The sequence below is a fragment of the Heterodontus francisci genome, chromosome 13 (assembly GCF_036365525.1).
Source record: "Heterodontus francisci isolate sHetFra1 chromosome 13, sHetFra1.hap1, whole genome shotgun sequence".
Lineage (NCBI taxonomy): Eukaryota > Metazoa > Chordata > Chondrichthyes > Heterodontiformes > Heterodontidae > Heterodontus > Heterodontus francisci.
This window is the reverse complement of record NC_090383.1, coordinates 54,957,700-54,975,666: the sequence shown is the minus strand read 5'-3', so window position 1 is coordinate 54,975,666 and position 17,967 is coordinate 54,957,700. Positions and strand designations below refer to the sequence as shown.

General features: G+C 44.9%; 1 protein-coding gene across 6 annotated transcripts in view; it reads right to left on the bottom strand.

The window, feature by feature from the left end:
- si:ch211-130h14.4 (uncharacterized) overlaps positions 1-17,967 on the bottom strand; it is a 383,330-nt gene that overhangs the window by 256,550 nt on the left and 108,813 nt on the right. For 5 of the 6 annotated variants that reach the window (XM_068044838.1, XM_068044843.1, XM_068044839.1 and 2 more), the window contains one exon: positions 3,287-3,382. The exons of the other annotated variant lie outside the window; for it this stretch is intronic. In XM_068044838.1, the coding sequence (XP_067900939.1) occupies positions 3,287-3,382 (96 nt within the window). The remainder of the gene's footprint in view (positions 1-3,286; positions 3,383-17,967) is intronic. 6 annotated transcript variants of the gene reach the window in all.

Below are 17,967 nucleotides of genomic sequence, written 5' to 3'. Positions count from 1 at the left end.
TTATATGCTGTACTTCCTCTTCTCATTCCCCAGGGTTGGGAGGAGCCATATCTGCACAATTCCACAATCCATTTCCTCATGATCATTCCACTGTTAACTGGTTCCACATTTAATGCTCACCCATGCCATGCCTTCATCTTGTAACTCTGTCAATGCATTTCATATATACCCAAACTTCAGCAAGATATATTGGCAAGATACAGACAATTGGAAGCCTTATCACACTCACAACACATCTTGCACAGGCTTCACACCTCAAAGTGTTGAAACACAAATCCAAGATGGGTTTCAGATTGGGCACATGCCAGACATCAGTTTGGGAAATGCAACAGTGCGGTGAGATCAGACAGGCGTGCCATGGTATTCAATGGAAAAGGAGATGAAAGTGCTGCTGCTGCTGCTGCTAACCGATGCAACAGTTACTTCTTTATTCATATGTGGGTAACATGTTATTGATACTGCAGTGCTAGCCAATGCTGAGATACCAGTATAACGGTTGAGGGCAATGGCAAGCCATCCCTATGTTGCAAGTTGACTGCAGCTATCCTTACTGCAGATACCAAGAGCTGGACTTTTAGCCTCCCCCAGGGTGTGAATGGAGGTGGGCGGGTGCGGAATGTCGTGCTGCCGGCCTACATGCCTGTTCCCCGGCTCCATCCAGCCCCCAGGCCATTTTCCTAGAGGGGGGATGGAGGGGCGGCAGGGCTACCCACCCGCAAGCAGCAGGTAGCCAATTAAGCCCGTTAATGGCCACTAAAGGCCAATTGTCAGAGACCAACTGGGATTTCCCAGTCAACCACCAGGTCCCTGCAGGCGGCGGGGGATAATACAGCTGCCTGGAGGCGACCACCCGATAGCAGACTAGGAAGCCAGGACTCCAGACAGGCTTAGAGGCCCCCCACCACCAATTGCCTGGGTTCAGTTGCAGCCGCAGGCCACCCTACGGAGGATCTCTTCCTCCCACCCTCCCCCCCCCCCCCCCACTTGCAGTGGTGGCCCAGCTGCAAAGGCCATTGTTTTATTTTAAACGTGGAAAACTTAGAGTGAGAGAGGACACCCTCACTTACCTGCCATGGCGTCCTGCTGCAGCTTCCAAGTTGGGGGGTCCTCCTATTGGATGGCAAGCTTCCTCTCAGCCATTAATTGGCCAATTGGGGTAAAATCACAGATGAGCAACTGTTTCTGATGCAGTGGCTGGGATTTTATCTTGGCAACGGGGGTCTCGACCACCAGCAAAAGTGCCAGCGAGAGCCCACGTCGCTACTTCTGGGGCAAGGTCTGCCGGATCAAGTTCCAATAAGGCACTTAAGTAGACAGCGTGGGCCTTCCCCAGGATCAAGGACCCTGGTGGTGGAAGTCCTTCCTGCTGAGAGCTGCCAGCCAATCAGACGCTGGCAGCTCTTTAACTGAGCAGTGCTACCACAGAGGCGGTGGCTGTGGCCGGTACTCGACTCACTCAAGGCTCTGGAACCGGGCCATAGGTAGGTCAGGGCAGGAGAGGTTTCACAGCGTGGGGTCGCAGGGGAGGGGAGTGTTGTGAGTCAGCAGCAAGGGGAGGGGGTGGCTCTCAGTGGGCCCCCCCGCTCCCAATTCCAGGTCTCTCGTTCAGGCACTAAGTGCCTTTTAACGAGGGACACCACCCCCCACTCCCAGAGCCGGCACGCAAACCACACGGATTTGGTTAGCGTGCTCCCCGTGCGGTGACAGGCCCGCCCAACACTCAGCTAACTCCGGCGGTGGCAGGATGAGGCCCTTAATTGGACAGTAATTGCCCACTTAAAGGCCTCAGCAGGTGGCGGGGCAGGAAGGACATTCACAGGCCTACCCACCCCGGATTAATTTGGATGAAGGCAGAGAGGTGGCGTGGTTGCCTCCATCACCATCTGGCCTGATTATATGCTCTCTCTGCCTCCAAACCCAATGCAGAGGAGAGCATAAAATTCCCCCAGTGTGGAATTCTAACCCCCATTTGAGCCTGACAGTGGGGTCCTGAAGCCCACAGGAAAATCCTGCTCCAAATCTCAGGCCTGCTGATCCAGGTGAAGCAGCTGTCCTTGGTCATTGGCAATTAGATGTGGCAAGGTCCGTAGATACGATTTAGGGCCGCTGATCTCCCTGTCATCTCAGATCAGTTCAACTACAAAATGCTGTCTTTGAAAAGAAACTCACTTCAGGAGGAAAAGAAGTTGTAAACACAAAAATATCTAATAAATCTACTGTACTAAAAAGGTACCGTGCAACAAATAAAGCACTTACACCTTCACAGCTTGGCCACCCTTGATCCTATTCCAAACAGACACACATTGCAAAAGAGCAAATCTGGTGCAAATACAATAGAATTGTGCCAGGTAAATATTAAATATTTTTGCTTTAATGAAACCAGTGCTCAAAGTGCGTGCAAGCACTTCAGGCCAGTCGATACAGAAGGGCAGACCAGAATTGCAGGCCAGTGAGAAACTGGTATAGCACCTGCTCTCCCATTCTGCGCCTCTTCTGTGCCAGTTGAACACCTGCTCTCCCAACCATCGGACCAATGAATTGGAACCTGCAACTGAAAAATAATTATTAAAAACTCCTTCTTTTGCTGTTACTATCTGTTCACTATTGCATAAACACCCAAAAAGTGCCAGGTTTGGATTTTTTAACAAATGAATGCTGGCCTTGCCCCCTATAAATCTTCACTGCACATTTATTGGGAAACTTATGCAGGCTGACTTCTCAGCTGTCAGTGCCAAAGACTATAAGTGGCCAGTGAGTAATGCCTCTTGCAGTTCTGCTGACCGCCAAGTTACGCTTTGTTTACCGACTCTTCAACTGTCTCCAATGTAACCTTGCTTCTGTAGGACTGAATTGACTTTGACAGTAGCATGTGAAAAAATATTTTCAAATAACTTCATCTCTCCCAGAGTGCCTATCTAGTTCTATGCCGCCACCAACAACCTGAGATGGTGTCTTTTCATCTTCCTACAGATTTTCTTTTGTTTGCCTTTGGGTTTTGCAAATGTATTACTACAGCTGAGAATCCAACGTGTTAATGGTCTTTATACCTTAACTGTGGAGAGGAATGCCGAATGCTAGATTTCCCTCATCACAATGAGCATCCACCTCCCTCCTGTGAGTTGTAAAAAGCAAGGCAAGAAATGTTTCCAGCACCTACTCACTTTAGGTGACAACAATTAATTAGCTGGAGAGGAAAAGAAGTATTAATTCTAACACTGGGCGGTGTAAACTCTGCTGAAAAACATTGCTAAATAGGGAGCACTGGGCCTGTGGGTTTGGCACCTACCTTGGGAAACATTTGCTCAGTTTCTTCCTGCACTTTCTTTTGTTTGCTCATGAGATGGTTTATGTGTTGGAAGCTTGGTAATCCTGGAAGCCCACCCTGTAAGGATGTGAATGAACAAAAACTGTAGTGAACAGTTATTTAGATGAAAAAGAATGTTGAGCAGTAATGACTTACCTCCTTTGAGAGGCTGCTCTGCTATAAATCACAGAACCTTACATTTTTCACTTCGGTGAAAGTTTTGCAGCCTTATCTAAATGCCTTGAAAGAGATCAAATTAATACCAGTATATTGTTTCATAAAAGTGCTTAGGGAGAAATATCAAATCTCCATCTAAATAAAATTCTTATAAAACAGATATTATCTTGGTCCCTTTTAAGAGCTTCAGTTTCGATAAGGTTGCAAAACTTTTGTTAGCACTGCCTAGTGTGGGTAACTGGCCATACAGACCAGGAGGCCACGGATTCAATTCCTAGTCTGTGCTCAGTTAACCAGCAGTAACTGGTTGGTATAATTGGTCTCAATGCTCTTGGACTAATGAGAACTTAGCCAGGGTTCCCAATCCTTAATGATATCCAGTGACCCTTGCTGAAAAGTATATTTGTTAGTGGACATCGAGGAAGAACAGGAATGGGCTCAGCTGTGATGCCCCTCAAAGTTGAACAGCAGCTGGCTTTCACTGCCATGAAGGATGGTGATTTGGGCAAGATACCAGAAAGTTCAGAAAGTCTGTGCAGAGGGAGAAAAATTTAAAACAGAAGTTTCAAATATAGAGACTTGGAGTCTCTCGGTTAATGAGAAACCTGCACATGGTATGGGTGAAATTCTTGCAGCTTTTGTTTTCCACACAGAAAGGGTAATTTTACAAATTTGCGCTCCTGTCATGTGAAGCTCTGCCCCTAGAAGGCCATAAGGGGAATTTGGCACACGTTCCCCTCCCACAAGATTTTGTCTATTTTCCTATAGCTGTTCAACATTAAACCTCACTGTATCAGATTGTGTGCCTGCACATTTAGTAACGCGCACTGCGTGACGTTGCCGAAAAGTGAAGATAATCTTTTCACTATTGGCTACCATTCAATCAAATTAAGTATGGAAAATCATAGGTAAGCCACATACTGTAGTTAAACTCCAGCACAATAAACAAAATCATTGGTGCGGTAACTTATGCAGGCACTTATGAACTGAAGCTATTTTGAATTTGGCATTAAGAATAAGTAACTCTTAATGTACTGTCAATTTATAACAGATTTCCGGGGACCACTATACAACATCAGAGAATGAATTCAATACATCTACATTTCTGGCGGTATCCTCGCACACTGGCAGTGCAGATCGAAAACTTGGCTCATGCTATTGTGGGCAAAAGGTGCCTGAAATTCTAATTTGTGCTGCTGGAAGGCTAGTTCCCAGCTGACAGTGCATGCACAAATTTACCCTAGATATATTAATATATATATATATATACACATATTTTTTGTGCAAGTAAATAAATATGTTCTCCTCCTTTCTTATTTTGTTCCGCTTTTTCTTCTCTCCTCCGTCACACTGAGCTACCACACTGCACAGTCAGCAGCCTATAGAGCCAAAAACTTCCCTGGGAGACAGATCTGGAACAGAGCCCACCCACTGCCTACATCCCTGACCCCATCCATGTGGCTGCTCACTGGAACCACAGAATGTGAGGAAATAAGGGCCAGAATTCAAATTTGCTGCTTCCCCAGTGGCAATTCATCATCCTACGATCGGCTATCTCTGAAAAAGCAACACGAAGAGCTGCTCCCACTTATGTCAAAATATATTGTTAAAAAAAAGCGTTGGAGACCTTTCACAACTAGGTTTCACCTCAATTCTGCTCTCATCTCCCTATGCCCCAACTTTCAAGGAAATCACTGAACTCCCAGACCCAGGAAATTCACACCCTCAATGTCATACTTGAGGTGTTGCTGCTCATGCATGCAGCAGAGGAGCTGTGGGGCTGATTATGTGGCCCATCATAGAAAGCCTCAGTTTGTTAGAATACACTCCCTACACACATCAGCCCAGGTGCAGGGAGATGGCAAATATCTGCATGTGGGCGAGTTGGCTGCAGGTATCTTTGCTGCAGATGGAAAAGGCTCCGCACCCCTTTTCATTTTGTACCACACCAAACCGTGAAACGCCATATTTGAGGCACCAATCTTACCTCAAGTTAAAGGCCCACAAATGTATATATACATATAAATATTTTAAATGAATACAAATTTCAGACGTATGGAAAACATGTTAAATTAAGACAGTAAAATAAAAAGGTACTGTAAACATTGCCAAAAAAGACAAAGTCTGTCCCCCTTTAAGAGCTCCATCACCAATGAAAAATACACATTGCTGAAACATTTTGCTATTTTTGGATCTTTTGAATATTCATCCTGAATACACTTGCAACTTCATATGCCAACACATCTACACTCCAGCTCCTTCTATTCTAGTTTTCCCATATACTGCTAAAACTAGATTTGTATTCTTGTGTTATCTGCATCATGGAGCTGTGAGTAAACGCTGCCCATTACCTTGTACTTAGGATCTCTTTCAGCAGACATTTTTGCACCCACCAGCCAAAGTGTGCCAGCACTGGAGTGAGCAGTGTTATCGGGTGTTAGCTGCACAGCTCAAAGACTCCTCTGAGAAGTATCACATCATTAGCACGCTCCTTAGAACTTTAAAATCCAGTTCTTAGGTCAACTCCAAACCAGATTAAACTAAAAAAGGGATCAGTAGCGACTTAAGATAAATGCAAAAAACAAGGCTACGTTTTCTGTCTCCTCACTCTGGTTTGCAGTGACAACGATATTTTGATGAGTGTTTCTCATATTTCATGGAATTAAGTGAATTCATCTGTTTCACAAGTAAAATGACAAAGTCCACACATCTAAGGGAGTTTACAGTAAGGCTGACAAGTTGGGCACAGGAAGGAAAACAGCAAACACATAAAGTTAATAGTGTTTTGGGCTCTATGTTTTCAGTCCCAATTCCAAAATGGCTACCGTGTGTACACGTGATTGGGACAAGCACAGAGATTGTATTGATATACTATTAGGCAATGTAACACGACAATGATTTCAATAGGGATTTTAATCTTTCCATTTTTCCTACAAGGGTAAGTGGAGTGACTTACCTGCTGACGTCCCACATGGATCCTGCCATCTTTAATTTTAACCTGCTGTTCTGAGCAGGTGCCATGGACCTGAAGATGGTGTGATCCATCTTTAACAACGTAAATTAGGATCCAATGACACCACTGGCCCCTGACTCTCTGGCTTGAATGGGGACGTCATTGCTTCCTGTCTTTCCCACCAGGTGAAGACAGTGGTAGGAAGATCTGGGACTATTTATATGCCATTTAAGGTAAGTTTATATACTTTCCTTGTGGAGCAAGGAGAATCAAGTGCTACTTCAGGCCCCACAAGAAAAGTTTAGGCCTCCCCTGCCCTGGAAACCCCCTCTTCTGTCTAAGTGAGACCATCCTGAGTCCACTCCCATGACTTATCATCCTAAGAGAAAAGAATGAATCCAGTTGTGAGGATAAACCTGAAAGGGTGAGACAATGGCAAACCTGGAGGTAGTGAAAAATACTATAGCTCTGACATTTTCAGGCAAGTGGGGAAGGTGTGGCAGAGGCCGAAATAGACCCAGCGAATGTGGTCTGGCCATGGATGTGGACAGCAAGGCCTCATTTTCATCTTCGAGGGGCACCTCCTGCCTGGCAGCTGGCTAAGTTAACAACCTGGCTGGCAGACAGGTGAGCTCAGGGAGACTAAAGATTGGGAGCACTTAAATGATGTGGGTTCCAGGGAGAAGCCTGAGATTGACGGGTAGGGGGGAGAAGGCCCGAGATCAGGAAATCTGTAAGACTTCAGGGCGAGAGGTGGCAAAGCTCAAAATCGGGATAGCTGAGGGGAGGAGGCCTGCAATCAAGAGGGTTGGGGGAAGGAGGTTAGAGATCGGGGTTGGGGGAAGGAGGTTGGAGATCGGGGTTGGGGGAAGGAGGTTGGAGATCTGGGTTGGGAGGAAGGAGGTTGGAGATCGGGGTTGGGGGGGAAGGAGGTTGGAGATCAGGGTTGGGGGAAGGAGGTTGGAGATCGGGGTTGGGGGAAAGTAGGTTGGAGATCAGGGTTGGGGGAAGGAGGTTGGAGATTGGGGTCGGGAGGAAGGAGTTTGGAGATTGGAGATTGTTTTTCTTCAGGTTTGCACTTGCTGATGTTCAATATTCAGTATATTCACACCTAATCTGTACTAATGCTTTGTCTTTCAACACACCATTAACATATTGTTTGCCTTTGCTCCGTGACCTTTTGGTCAGCTATGTGGCCTGGTCCAATCTGCACCTTCTCCTTTGTTATCTCTTGCCCAACCCCCACCTCACTTGTTTATAATCTGTGACTTTTCTAATATTTGTCAGTTCCGAAGAAGGGTCACTGACCCGAAACGTTAACTCTGCTTCTCTTTCCACAGATGCTGCCAGACCTGCTGAGTGAATCCAGCATTTCTTGTTTTTGTTTGGAGATTGGGGTTGGGGGGGAAGGAGGTTGGAGATCGGGGTTGGGGGAAGGAGGTTGGAGATTGGGATTGGGGGGGAAGGAGGTTGGAGATCAGGGTTGGGGGAAGGAGGTTGAAGATCGGGGTCGGGAGGAAGGAGATTGGAGATCAGGGTTGGGGGAAGGAGGTTGGAGATTGGGGTTGGGGGATTTCAAAAGCTTATTTGAAGAGCTTGTGAGGAAGCACTCCTGTTCCTTCTGGCCCACAAGGAGTGCTAAAGGAGTCACTTTCTGAGGGACCTGACAGCTCCTGACTCAGATCAGTTGGCGGGAATTCCACCACTCGGCCTTCCCCATCACTTTGTGTTAAAGTCAAGTTGCAACAACGATGATATCATCAGGCTGTGACTTTGATATGTTAAGTAGCCCACCCCCCACCCACCCTCCCTACCCTGCCTTCAGCGGGAGCCTCGTCATGGCTTGAATTCTGTACTTTAGTAGAATGGGGCTGTGCTGCCCGTTTCTCATATTGCTAGGAATCCTGAGACCATGAAAGGCACTATATAAATGCAAGTCTTTCTTTTCTTTCTTTTTACATTCCCGCTTTCTTTGTACCTCCATACAGTGCCCTTGAAAACAAGCTAACACAAGAAACATAAGAAGTAGGAGTAGGAGTAGGCCATCTGGCCCCTCGAGCATGCTCTGCCATTCAATAAGATCATGGCTTCAACTCCAACTTGACTTTCCTGCCTGTCCCCCAAAATCCTCGACTCCCTTGTCGATCAAAAATTTAACAGCCTTCAATATATTCAATGATCCAACCTCCACTGCTCTCTGGGTTAGAGTCATAGAGAGATACAGCACCGAAATAGGCCCTTCGGCCCACTGAGTCCATGCCGACCATCAACCACCCATTTATACTATCCTACATTAATCCCATTTTCCCTCTCACATCCCCACTTTTGTTTCCCTCATTTCTCCTATCACCTACCTACACTTGGGGCAATTCTTACAATGGTCAATTTACCTATCAACCCGCAAGTCTTTGGCATGTAGGAGGAAACCGGAGCACCCGGAGGCAACCCACGCAGTCACAGGGAGAACTTGCAAACTCTGCACAGGCAGTACCCAGAACCAAACCCGGGTCGCTGGAGCTGTGAGGCTGCGGTGCTAACCACTGTGCCACCGTGCCGCCCTGAGAATTCCAAAGATTAACGACCCTTTGGGGGAAGAAATTCTTCCTCGTCTGTCTTATATGGGAGACCCCTTATTCTGAAACTATCCTCCCTAGTTCTAGATTCCCCCATGAGGGGAAACATCATTTCAGCATCTACCCTGTCAAGCCCTCTCAAAATCTTTTATTTGTTCCAATAAGCTCACCTCTTATTCTTCTAAACTCCAATGTGTATAGGCCCAAGCAGTTCAACCTTTCCTCATAACACAACCCCTTCATCCCAGGAATCAGCCGACTGAATCTTCTCTGATATGCCTTCAATGCAAGTACATCCCTCCTTAAATAAGGAGCCCAAAACTGTACACAGCACTCTCGGTGCAGTCTCGCTAATGCCCTGTACAGGTGTAGCAAGACTTCCCTACTTTTATATTCCATCCTACTTGCAATAAATGCCAACATTCCATTTGCCTTCTCAATTACTTGCTGCACCTGCATGTTAACCTTTGGTAATTCATGTACGAGGACACCCAGATCCCTCTGAACTGCAGTATTCTGTAGTCTCTCTCCATTTCAATAATATTCTGCTTTTCTATTCTTCCTAGATGACCTCACATTTTCCCCCATTACACTCCATCTACCAAAGTTTTGCCCACTCACTTAACATTCCCTTTAAAATGCAGTTGTTGTGCGTGGCCTTTAAATTTAGTTGTTGTGCGTGGCCTGTTTTTTCCATGCACGGTCCCTTTAAATTTCTTTTGTGTGACCACACATGTGCTATTTCTCGCAGAACAAGGACTACACGGCACCTTTCAGACTGTTGCTTGGCTGCACACCTGTGCAACTTAGCGGGAACATTGGCAGCAAGGCTCTCAGATTGGCAGATATATGACATAATACATGTAATGATTGTCAACTCATTAGTTTTACTCCCCTCTGTCACACACCTCTCTGTAAGTCAGAGTGACTCACAACAATGCAGTGTTCCACCAGCAGCCTAGCTGAAATAAACTCTCCTACTCCTTTCTGCTGATCCTGTAGCTCCAGTTAGATGAGACAAACTTTTTTCTGCCCTTCCAGTGTTCACCCTTCATCTCCTGAGCATGCTGAGTCATATGCCTAGCTACATTCCTTCCGCAGTGCTAAGTGCACTCTGGTGCAATGCTAAGTAGTCATTCCTCATCTGTGCCTATCAGTGAGCTTCTCAACCCTGGAGGGCATCACAGCCGAGCCGCGAGCCTTCATCTAACATCTACACGCATAGGGCTGGATTTTGTGCAGCAGGTGGGGCTCCCAGGGCAGGCCATAAAGTCAGGGGGACCCCTGCCTCTGCATATTTTCAGACCCTGGAGCGATCCTCCGGTCTTTTGGGGTCATAGTTTAAGGAGGCATGATCCCTGTCCCTTTAAAGATTTTATCGGGATGGGAATCCTGCTTCCAAGAGCTGCTGGCCAATCACAGGATCCTATTCCCACTAAACTGTTGATCACTTAACTTCCCCTCCTGATCCCCATGTTAGTCGATATTATTAACAGTTCTCTCTCATCAGGTGTTGTCTCTCTCACCTTTAAATCATCTGTCATCACCTCTCTTCCCAAAAAATACCCTGACCTCACCGTCCTTGCAAACTACCATCCTGTCTCCAACCTCCCTTTCCTCTCCAAAGTCCTTGAACGTGCTATCGCCTCTCAAATCTGTTCCCGTCTTTCCTCGAACTCCATGTTTAAATCCTTCAGATTTTCACCCCTGCCACAGTACCACAGCTCTGATCAAAGTTACAATTACAACCTTTGTGACTGTGACAAAGTAAACTTTTCCTCCACGTCTTTCTCGACCTGTCTGCCGCCTTTGACAAGGTTGATCACAACATGCTCCTCCAATGCCTCTCCACTATCGTCTAGTTGGGTGGGACTGCTCTCACCTGGTTATATTCTTACCTATCCAATGGTAGTCAGAGAATCATATGCAATGGCTTCTCTTCTTGGTTTCTGTGGTGTTTCCCAGGGATCTATGCTTGGACCCCTCCTATTTCTCATCTACATGCTGCCCCTTGGTGACATCATCCAAAAGCACAGCCTTAGTTTTCGCATGTATGCTGATGGCACCCAGCTCTACCACACCACCACCTCTCTCGAATCCTCTACTGTTGCTAAATTATCAGACTGCTCATCTGACATCCAGTACTGGATGAGCAGAAATGTTCTGCAATTAAATATTGGAAAGACTGATGCCATTGTTTTCAGTTCCTGCTCCAAACTCAGCTACCGACTCCATCCCTCTCCCTGGCAACATTCTAAGGTTACACCAGTCTGTTTTCAACGTTGGTGTCATTGGTGACCCCAAGATTGGCTTCCGACCTCATATTTGTGCCATCACTAAGACTGCCTATTTTTGTAACATCGCCTGAATAAGCCCCTGTCTAAGCTCATCTGTTGCTGAAACCCTCATTCATGCCTTCGTTACCTCTATGCTTGACTATTCCAATGCACTCCTGGCTTGATATCGACATTCTACTCTCTGTAAACTTGAGGTCATCCAAAGTTCTGCTGCCCATCTCTTAACTTGCACCAAGTCCCGTTCACCTATCACCCCTTTGCCAGCTGATCTACAGTGGCTCCCAGTCAGGCAACACCTCAATTTTAAAATTGTCATCCCTTTTTTCAAATCCTTCCATGGCCTCGGCCCTACCTATCTCTGTAATCTTCTCCAGCCCCACAACCCTCCAAGATATCTGTGCTCCTCTAATTCTGATGTCTTGTGCATCCCCGATTTTAATCCCTCCACTATTGGTGGCTGTACCTTCAGTTGCCTAGGCCCTAAGCTCTGAAATACCCTCCCTATACCTCTCCGCTTCTCTACCTTGCTTTCCTCCTTTAGAACACTCCTTAAAATCTATCTTTTGACCAAGCTTTTGGTCATCTGACCTAATATCTCCTTATGTGGCTCAGTGTCATATTTTGTTTTGTTATGCTCCTGTGAAGTGTCTTGGGATGTTTTAATACATTAAAGGTGCTATATAAGTATAAGTTATTGTTGAAAAAGCTGAACTAAAGCTAGCATTGGTGTTCACCTTTTACTGATATGAGGTATGATATAATTCTATTTGTGGCTCCCTTGATGGTTCAGTTGGTGTAGGCACCATGTGGTGTTTTACTGAATTGCACAAGCCAGGAAGGTTCCAAGTTCAGTTCTATGGTGTGTCGAGTTAACTGAGGTGAATTGGGATAGCACTTCGGAGTGCTACAGCTGGACTCCATGTTGCTGAGCTAGGAATAGTGGGGAGAATAAAAATCAGCCAGGGTTTCTGCTTCTGTGACCCTTTGGAAATGCATTGGTCTCGAGGACAGGATGCAGCTCAGGTGTGATTGCCCCCCCCTCCCAGTCCCCCATTATCAAAAGACCCATTGACTCTCACCGTGATGCTCATTTATGAAGAGTGGTCACTGGGATGAGAAAGTACAAGAGCTACCAGTGTCCATGGAACCATATTCCAGAATGAGATGCTTCAGGAGAAAAATGGACAATGGGGAAAATCATAAGGAAACTTTAAGGAGGAGGGAGTGGGTGGGGAGAATTGTGCTCGGCAGAGCTGAAACAGAATGTTCTGCCACCAGGCAGACATGTTTGTCATTCAAGTAGTGAGAATTCACACTAATAGAATACTTGTCAGCACAAGCCACTGCTACTCTTCTTACCCCTTTTCTAATTTCATCTAGACAGCTACCTGCTGGAGTTACACACCCTTACTAACATGATACATAGCCCTACTAAACAGAGTTAGATACTCATTGACAAGTAGCAGCACTAGCTGTATGGGTCACAAGTACAGAGTTGGAGTATATATTGGACATAGAATATCCTGGTAACCAACAGCTAATTATTCCTTTACAGATATTAATTGCTCGGTGTCAACGGTATTGTACAGCAGTATTATGAAGCAAACTGGCTGTGGGTATCTAAACAGGTACAGACCACCAGTAAAGAAACAGATCCCTAAACAAAGCCACTCCATAAATTTCACTATAAACAACGTATATAACCAGGCTTTCATACAACAAAACCATTAGTATTTTTTAAAAGTGCTCTGGAGCAAATACAAGTCTCAGGGTATAGATAATATTGTAAACTTTATGTTCATTGCTTATGATATTAGAACTTTCAGATTAAATTACTGCCTGATAATAATTCCCAAATATCAATTATTCTCCACTTATTTAAACCAATTTTACCCTCTATGTGGTGGATACTACTCCTTGATATTTGTGAATGAACACTGAAAGCATCATATGATATTGTGTCCATCATCTTAACTGGTGTTTAGTTGTTTACACCACCAGTAAAATAACAAAGAATATCATAAAAATGAGTAAAGTGTTCATAAACAGTATATAGTTATACAGCCCGACATAAAATTGCAACATGTGACTGCTTCTCCTAACACCATTCTCGAATGTAGCATGCAATGATGGCACATTTCCAGCCTCTACACTAAGAGTTCTGAGACAGGCAATTTTAAATCAAACCTAGCTTGAATCTATACTGTAACTGAAATGTGATAAAAATCAGGGTCTGGATTTTCCACTCAATTGCTCTGGTTTCTTCAGCACAATTTGCTCAAAATCAACGTAATCAGCATAAAAGATTGCAGAATTTTAAATGCAAATTGTATTCAGCACCACTCGAGTTTCAGCAATCTTTTGCACTCATTTTAAAAGCATTGCAATAGAAGCAGGCCCCACCCACAAAACAGGCCACAACCCGCAGGTTGAATTAATCATAACTGGGAGTTTGCTCTAATTGTGCTTGTTGACAAGCCTTTGAGGAGGCTCGAAAATTAAACTGGTTCTTTTGGGCACAAGGACACTCATTGATACATTTTAATTGGTTTTGAATTTTTTGTTAATTTACAAAGGAACTGATAATGGTAGCCAACTCTTAACTAGAAAATAGTTTTGTATATTTTTCTAAAGTCATCTGCAGTAATTTAAATAGGGTTACTCCCAGGTAGTGGACTGGCATTGTGATTAAAAATACTTATTTGTTAAATACCCATTTTCAACTGTATTAATCAACATTTACCAAGTTACTAATCTTAAATATATCAAGGAATATTCTTTTAAAGCAATAAAAAAAACAGGTTTTAAAACACTGCCTTGATTGTGCTGGCTCATTGCAGACTTTGTATTTGGCAATATGCAACAGAGTTTAAACTGAAACTCAAGGAAGAAAACACTTTTTAAAATGGTTAGGATTTTGGGTGCAATTTGAGATGGAATCGCCAATTGCACCCAAAGCAAAAACACTACCCCCAATAGTTCACCATTAATCCATACTGACAGTAATGCTCACTGCAGTAATTTTGGAACTGTTTCTGACTGTCTAATATAACTGCAGTATCAGTGTTATCTGTTGAGAATCATATTGTGCTGATTCTGTGTCTATTTTGGGTGTGTTGTCAAAGAACAAAGAAAATTACAGCACAGGAACAGGCCCTTCGGCCCTCCAAGCCTGCGCCGATCCAGATGCTCTATCTAAACATGTCGCCTATTTTCTAAGGGTCTGTATCTCTTTGCTTCCTGCCCATTCATGTATCTGTCTAGATACATCTTAAAAGACGCTATCGTGCCCGCGTCTACCACCTCCGCTGGCAACGCGTTCCAGGCACCCACCACCCTCTGCGTAAAGAACTTTCCACGCATATCCCCCCTAAACTTTTCCCCGCTCACTTTGAACTCGTGACCCCTAGTAATTGAATCCCCCACTCTGGGAAAAAGCTTCTTGCTATCCACCCTGTCTATACCTCTCATGATTTTGTACACCTCAATCAGGTCCCCCCTCAACCTCCGTCTTTCTAATGAAAATAATCCTAATCTACTCAACCTCTCTTCATAGCTAGCGCCCTCCATACCAGGCAACATCCTGGTGAACCTCCTCTGCACCCTCTCCAAAGCATCTACATCCTTTTGATAATGTGGCGACCAGAACTGCACCGCAGTATTCCAAATGTGGCCGAACCAAAGTCTTATACAACTGTAACATGACCTCACTGGATCCTCTGTAAATAGTGTTGGGGTTTGTGTTGGTGTGCTTACTAGTCTGGACAACAGGCAGTTGCAGGCATTTGCTGCTTGTGGTTGTGTGGTGGGGACTAGAGATGGCGTCCAGAATTTTGGTCCACTGTATGGGGTGCAGTGGACAGCTGTGGAAGGCAGGCATACATTTAGTTAGTGCCTGAGTGAACTTATACTTGGGCTCTTTATCCTGTGTGTGGTGGGGATGGGGAACGGCAGGGCAGCATTATTAATTATGGAGCAGACCCTCAGTTACTGTTCTGGGGCTGAGAAGATGGGGAAGCCATTGCTTTATGTACAGCCTCTCAGGCATCAACATTCCTTGTGACCCAATAGGATAGTAGATGAAGAGCTGCACTGAGGGAAGTATTGCTGGGATTGCTGGCAGGATCTAAGAGGTTAGCATATTTCAACACTATTATAGGGGTCTCCTGTTTTGAATCAAAGTGGGAGCATTGGGAGCTACTGTAATAAGTGAGGAAGCAGCAGGATTAGCAATTTAGTCAGTGCTCCTGTTGAGACTGTTTAGGACTTCTCTGACATTTTGAACTCAAGATGCAGGTCAGTGGGGGGGGCGGGGGGGAGTGGTGGGGAAGGTGGGGGGGGGGGGGGGGTGGAGAAGGCACCAAGAACCAGCAGAGCAGCTGTCACAGTCTTTGAAGGCTTTCCTAGATAGAGTCCTTAAGGTCAGTTCCAAGGTGCAACTTTGCATGAGGAGATGGAGACCGGGGAGCAGCAAGTCTTGGATTGGCAATCGGAATTTGGGAGCAGTTACCCGCTCTCTGGAAACTTTCTACGGTAGCATGCTGTGGGAAGTGATATCTTATTTTTCTGCTTTCCCTCCTCTGAGAGGTAATTTCCAGCACAACATGGTGTTGGGATTCAGACCTCTTGCCTCATGCAGTTGCCTGAATCACAATATCACCGGAAGTCTGACCCTGTGGAGATCCCAACACTTATATTGGGTGCATTGGAGCTAACCTGATTTACCTGCTGTAAATGGTGAGCAGTAAAATCTGTCACCACTGTTGTGATCCCTGCGGGCCCTACCAGTCACAGAAATACAGATGCAGTTTCCACTCAGTTCCTGTACTGATCTAGAGAACAGTCAACAGTGCAGTCCTTGTCGGGGAGAAAAACTGAACATTGAGGTTTGGTAAATATGGTATAGGGACTAATGAGGCATGAAGAACTACGCAAAATAGTCAGTACGCTTCATGTGTTATAAGCGGTGCCTTTCCCATTCTATTTGGAGAAGGGTAGGAGAATTTTTGGTAGTGTTCTAGCCAACATTTATCCCTCGACCAACACCGAAAACAGATTATTTCGTAATTGTCACATTGCTGTTTGTGGGAGCTTGCAGTGCACAAATTGGCTGCTGCTTTTCATACATTATAGCAGTGACTACAAGTCAAAAAGTACTTCATTGGCTCTAAAGCACTTTTTGACATCCTGAGATTGTGAAGAATGCTATAGAAATGCAAGTCTTTCTCTCTTCCTTTCTTTGCAATTGGCTCTAATGGTTAGCGCCATGTACCCGATATAAGCAGCTACCTGTGATAAGTATGGACGGTGTAAGTGGTGGGGACTGTAATCGTTATCCATTCTGCCATTTGGAGTGGCTTTATACTCATTGAAAATCGGTTCTTTCTGATCTGGTGAGCTACATTGTGAAATAGAAGACATTTGCCACAGACTGTGGGCCTAGGTTGAGCATGGCAGCTCAAACCCCAAATCTTCTGATTCAAGGCTGAGTGCCATAAATGGAGCCCAGCTTACACTTGTTAATATGAAGTAATGTTCTCAGATAATAATGTATACCAGATACCAATTTTAGAAAAATTACCACTTTCAGGATCTGCTTCAGCAGCTTTTTGAACACAATACGCAATTTTCTCTTTTGCACTTCCTCTTTTACACAGAAATGTTCACGTTGCTGTTTTATCATGCATCTGTGAACAATTTCTCTTACTCAAGTCAGACTGATAGTAACAAGGAATGAGTTAAGATCTGTTTGTCCTGGGCCAGGCAGGGTAAACAGTGGCCCATGTGGCTTACCTTAGGCAGGAGGTAGGATGAAAGACCTGCCTGGCCTCATCACGGTTTGGTGACATTCCCAGTAATCCTCGCTGCATTTGGAAGCAATTACAAAAGTCAGCTGAATGTACTCATAGGAGGTTTAATGGTCAAATTGTGTAGGGCCAAAGTTCTAAAGAATGTGGTGGATCACAGAGCTTAAGACAGGATGTATACTTGGACTGACCATAAAGCCAATGATAGATACTATATCAATAAGTACTGTCTTTGCTTGCAATAACTGTGATGCAAATTATACAAAATAAGTGCACCCATGCTAGCAAAAACTCCTTCAGCACCTGCTGCAGCACTCCCTGTTGACTTTTGCAACTTGAAATAACTATAGAAAGCACTAAACACTTGTAGATTCATAGCAACAGCCAGAAGAAGTCAACCAGCAACTAACCTGTAAACAGTTGATGATCCCTGAAATGGCACTGGTAGGGATTCTGCCTGCTGCTGAATACATGTTCAGCTGTGCGAGGTGAAGACAGAGCATTAGCTGGAGTGTTGAGCTCCAAAGCAGCAGCACTGATGTCAAATCAAATTCACTGTGCACGCTAATGCTTGCATCAATATGGCATTTGGCTTCGTTTGCTGCAGAAGTGAGCATGCGAGCTATGAATGTCATTTTGGAGCTCTAAGGGTACTCATAGCATTCAGCGAGATCAATGTCTTCTCTATAATTTATGATAGCATTCAGTGATTTTCACACCATTAGTTCCCTCCCCCTCCCTCCAATTTATCCATTTTTCACAGATTGACTGTCATGTTTACTCATGTAGCAACAGTGACGCACTTCAAAATGGACTTTGTTGGATGTGAAGTCTTTGGGATATCCTGAAAAATCAA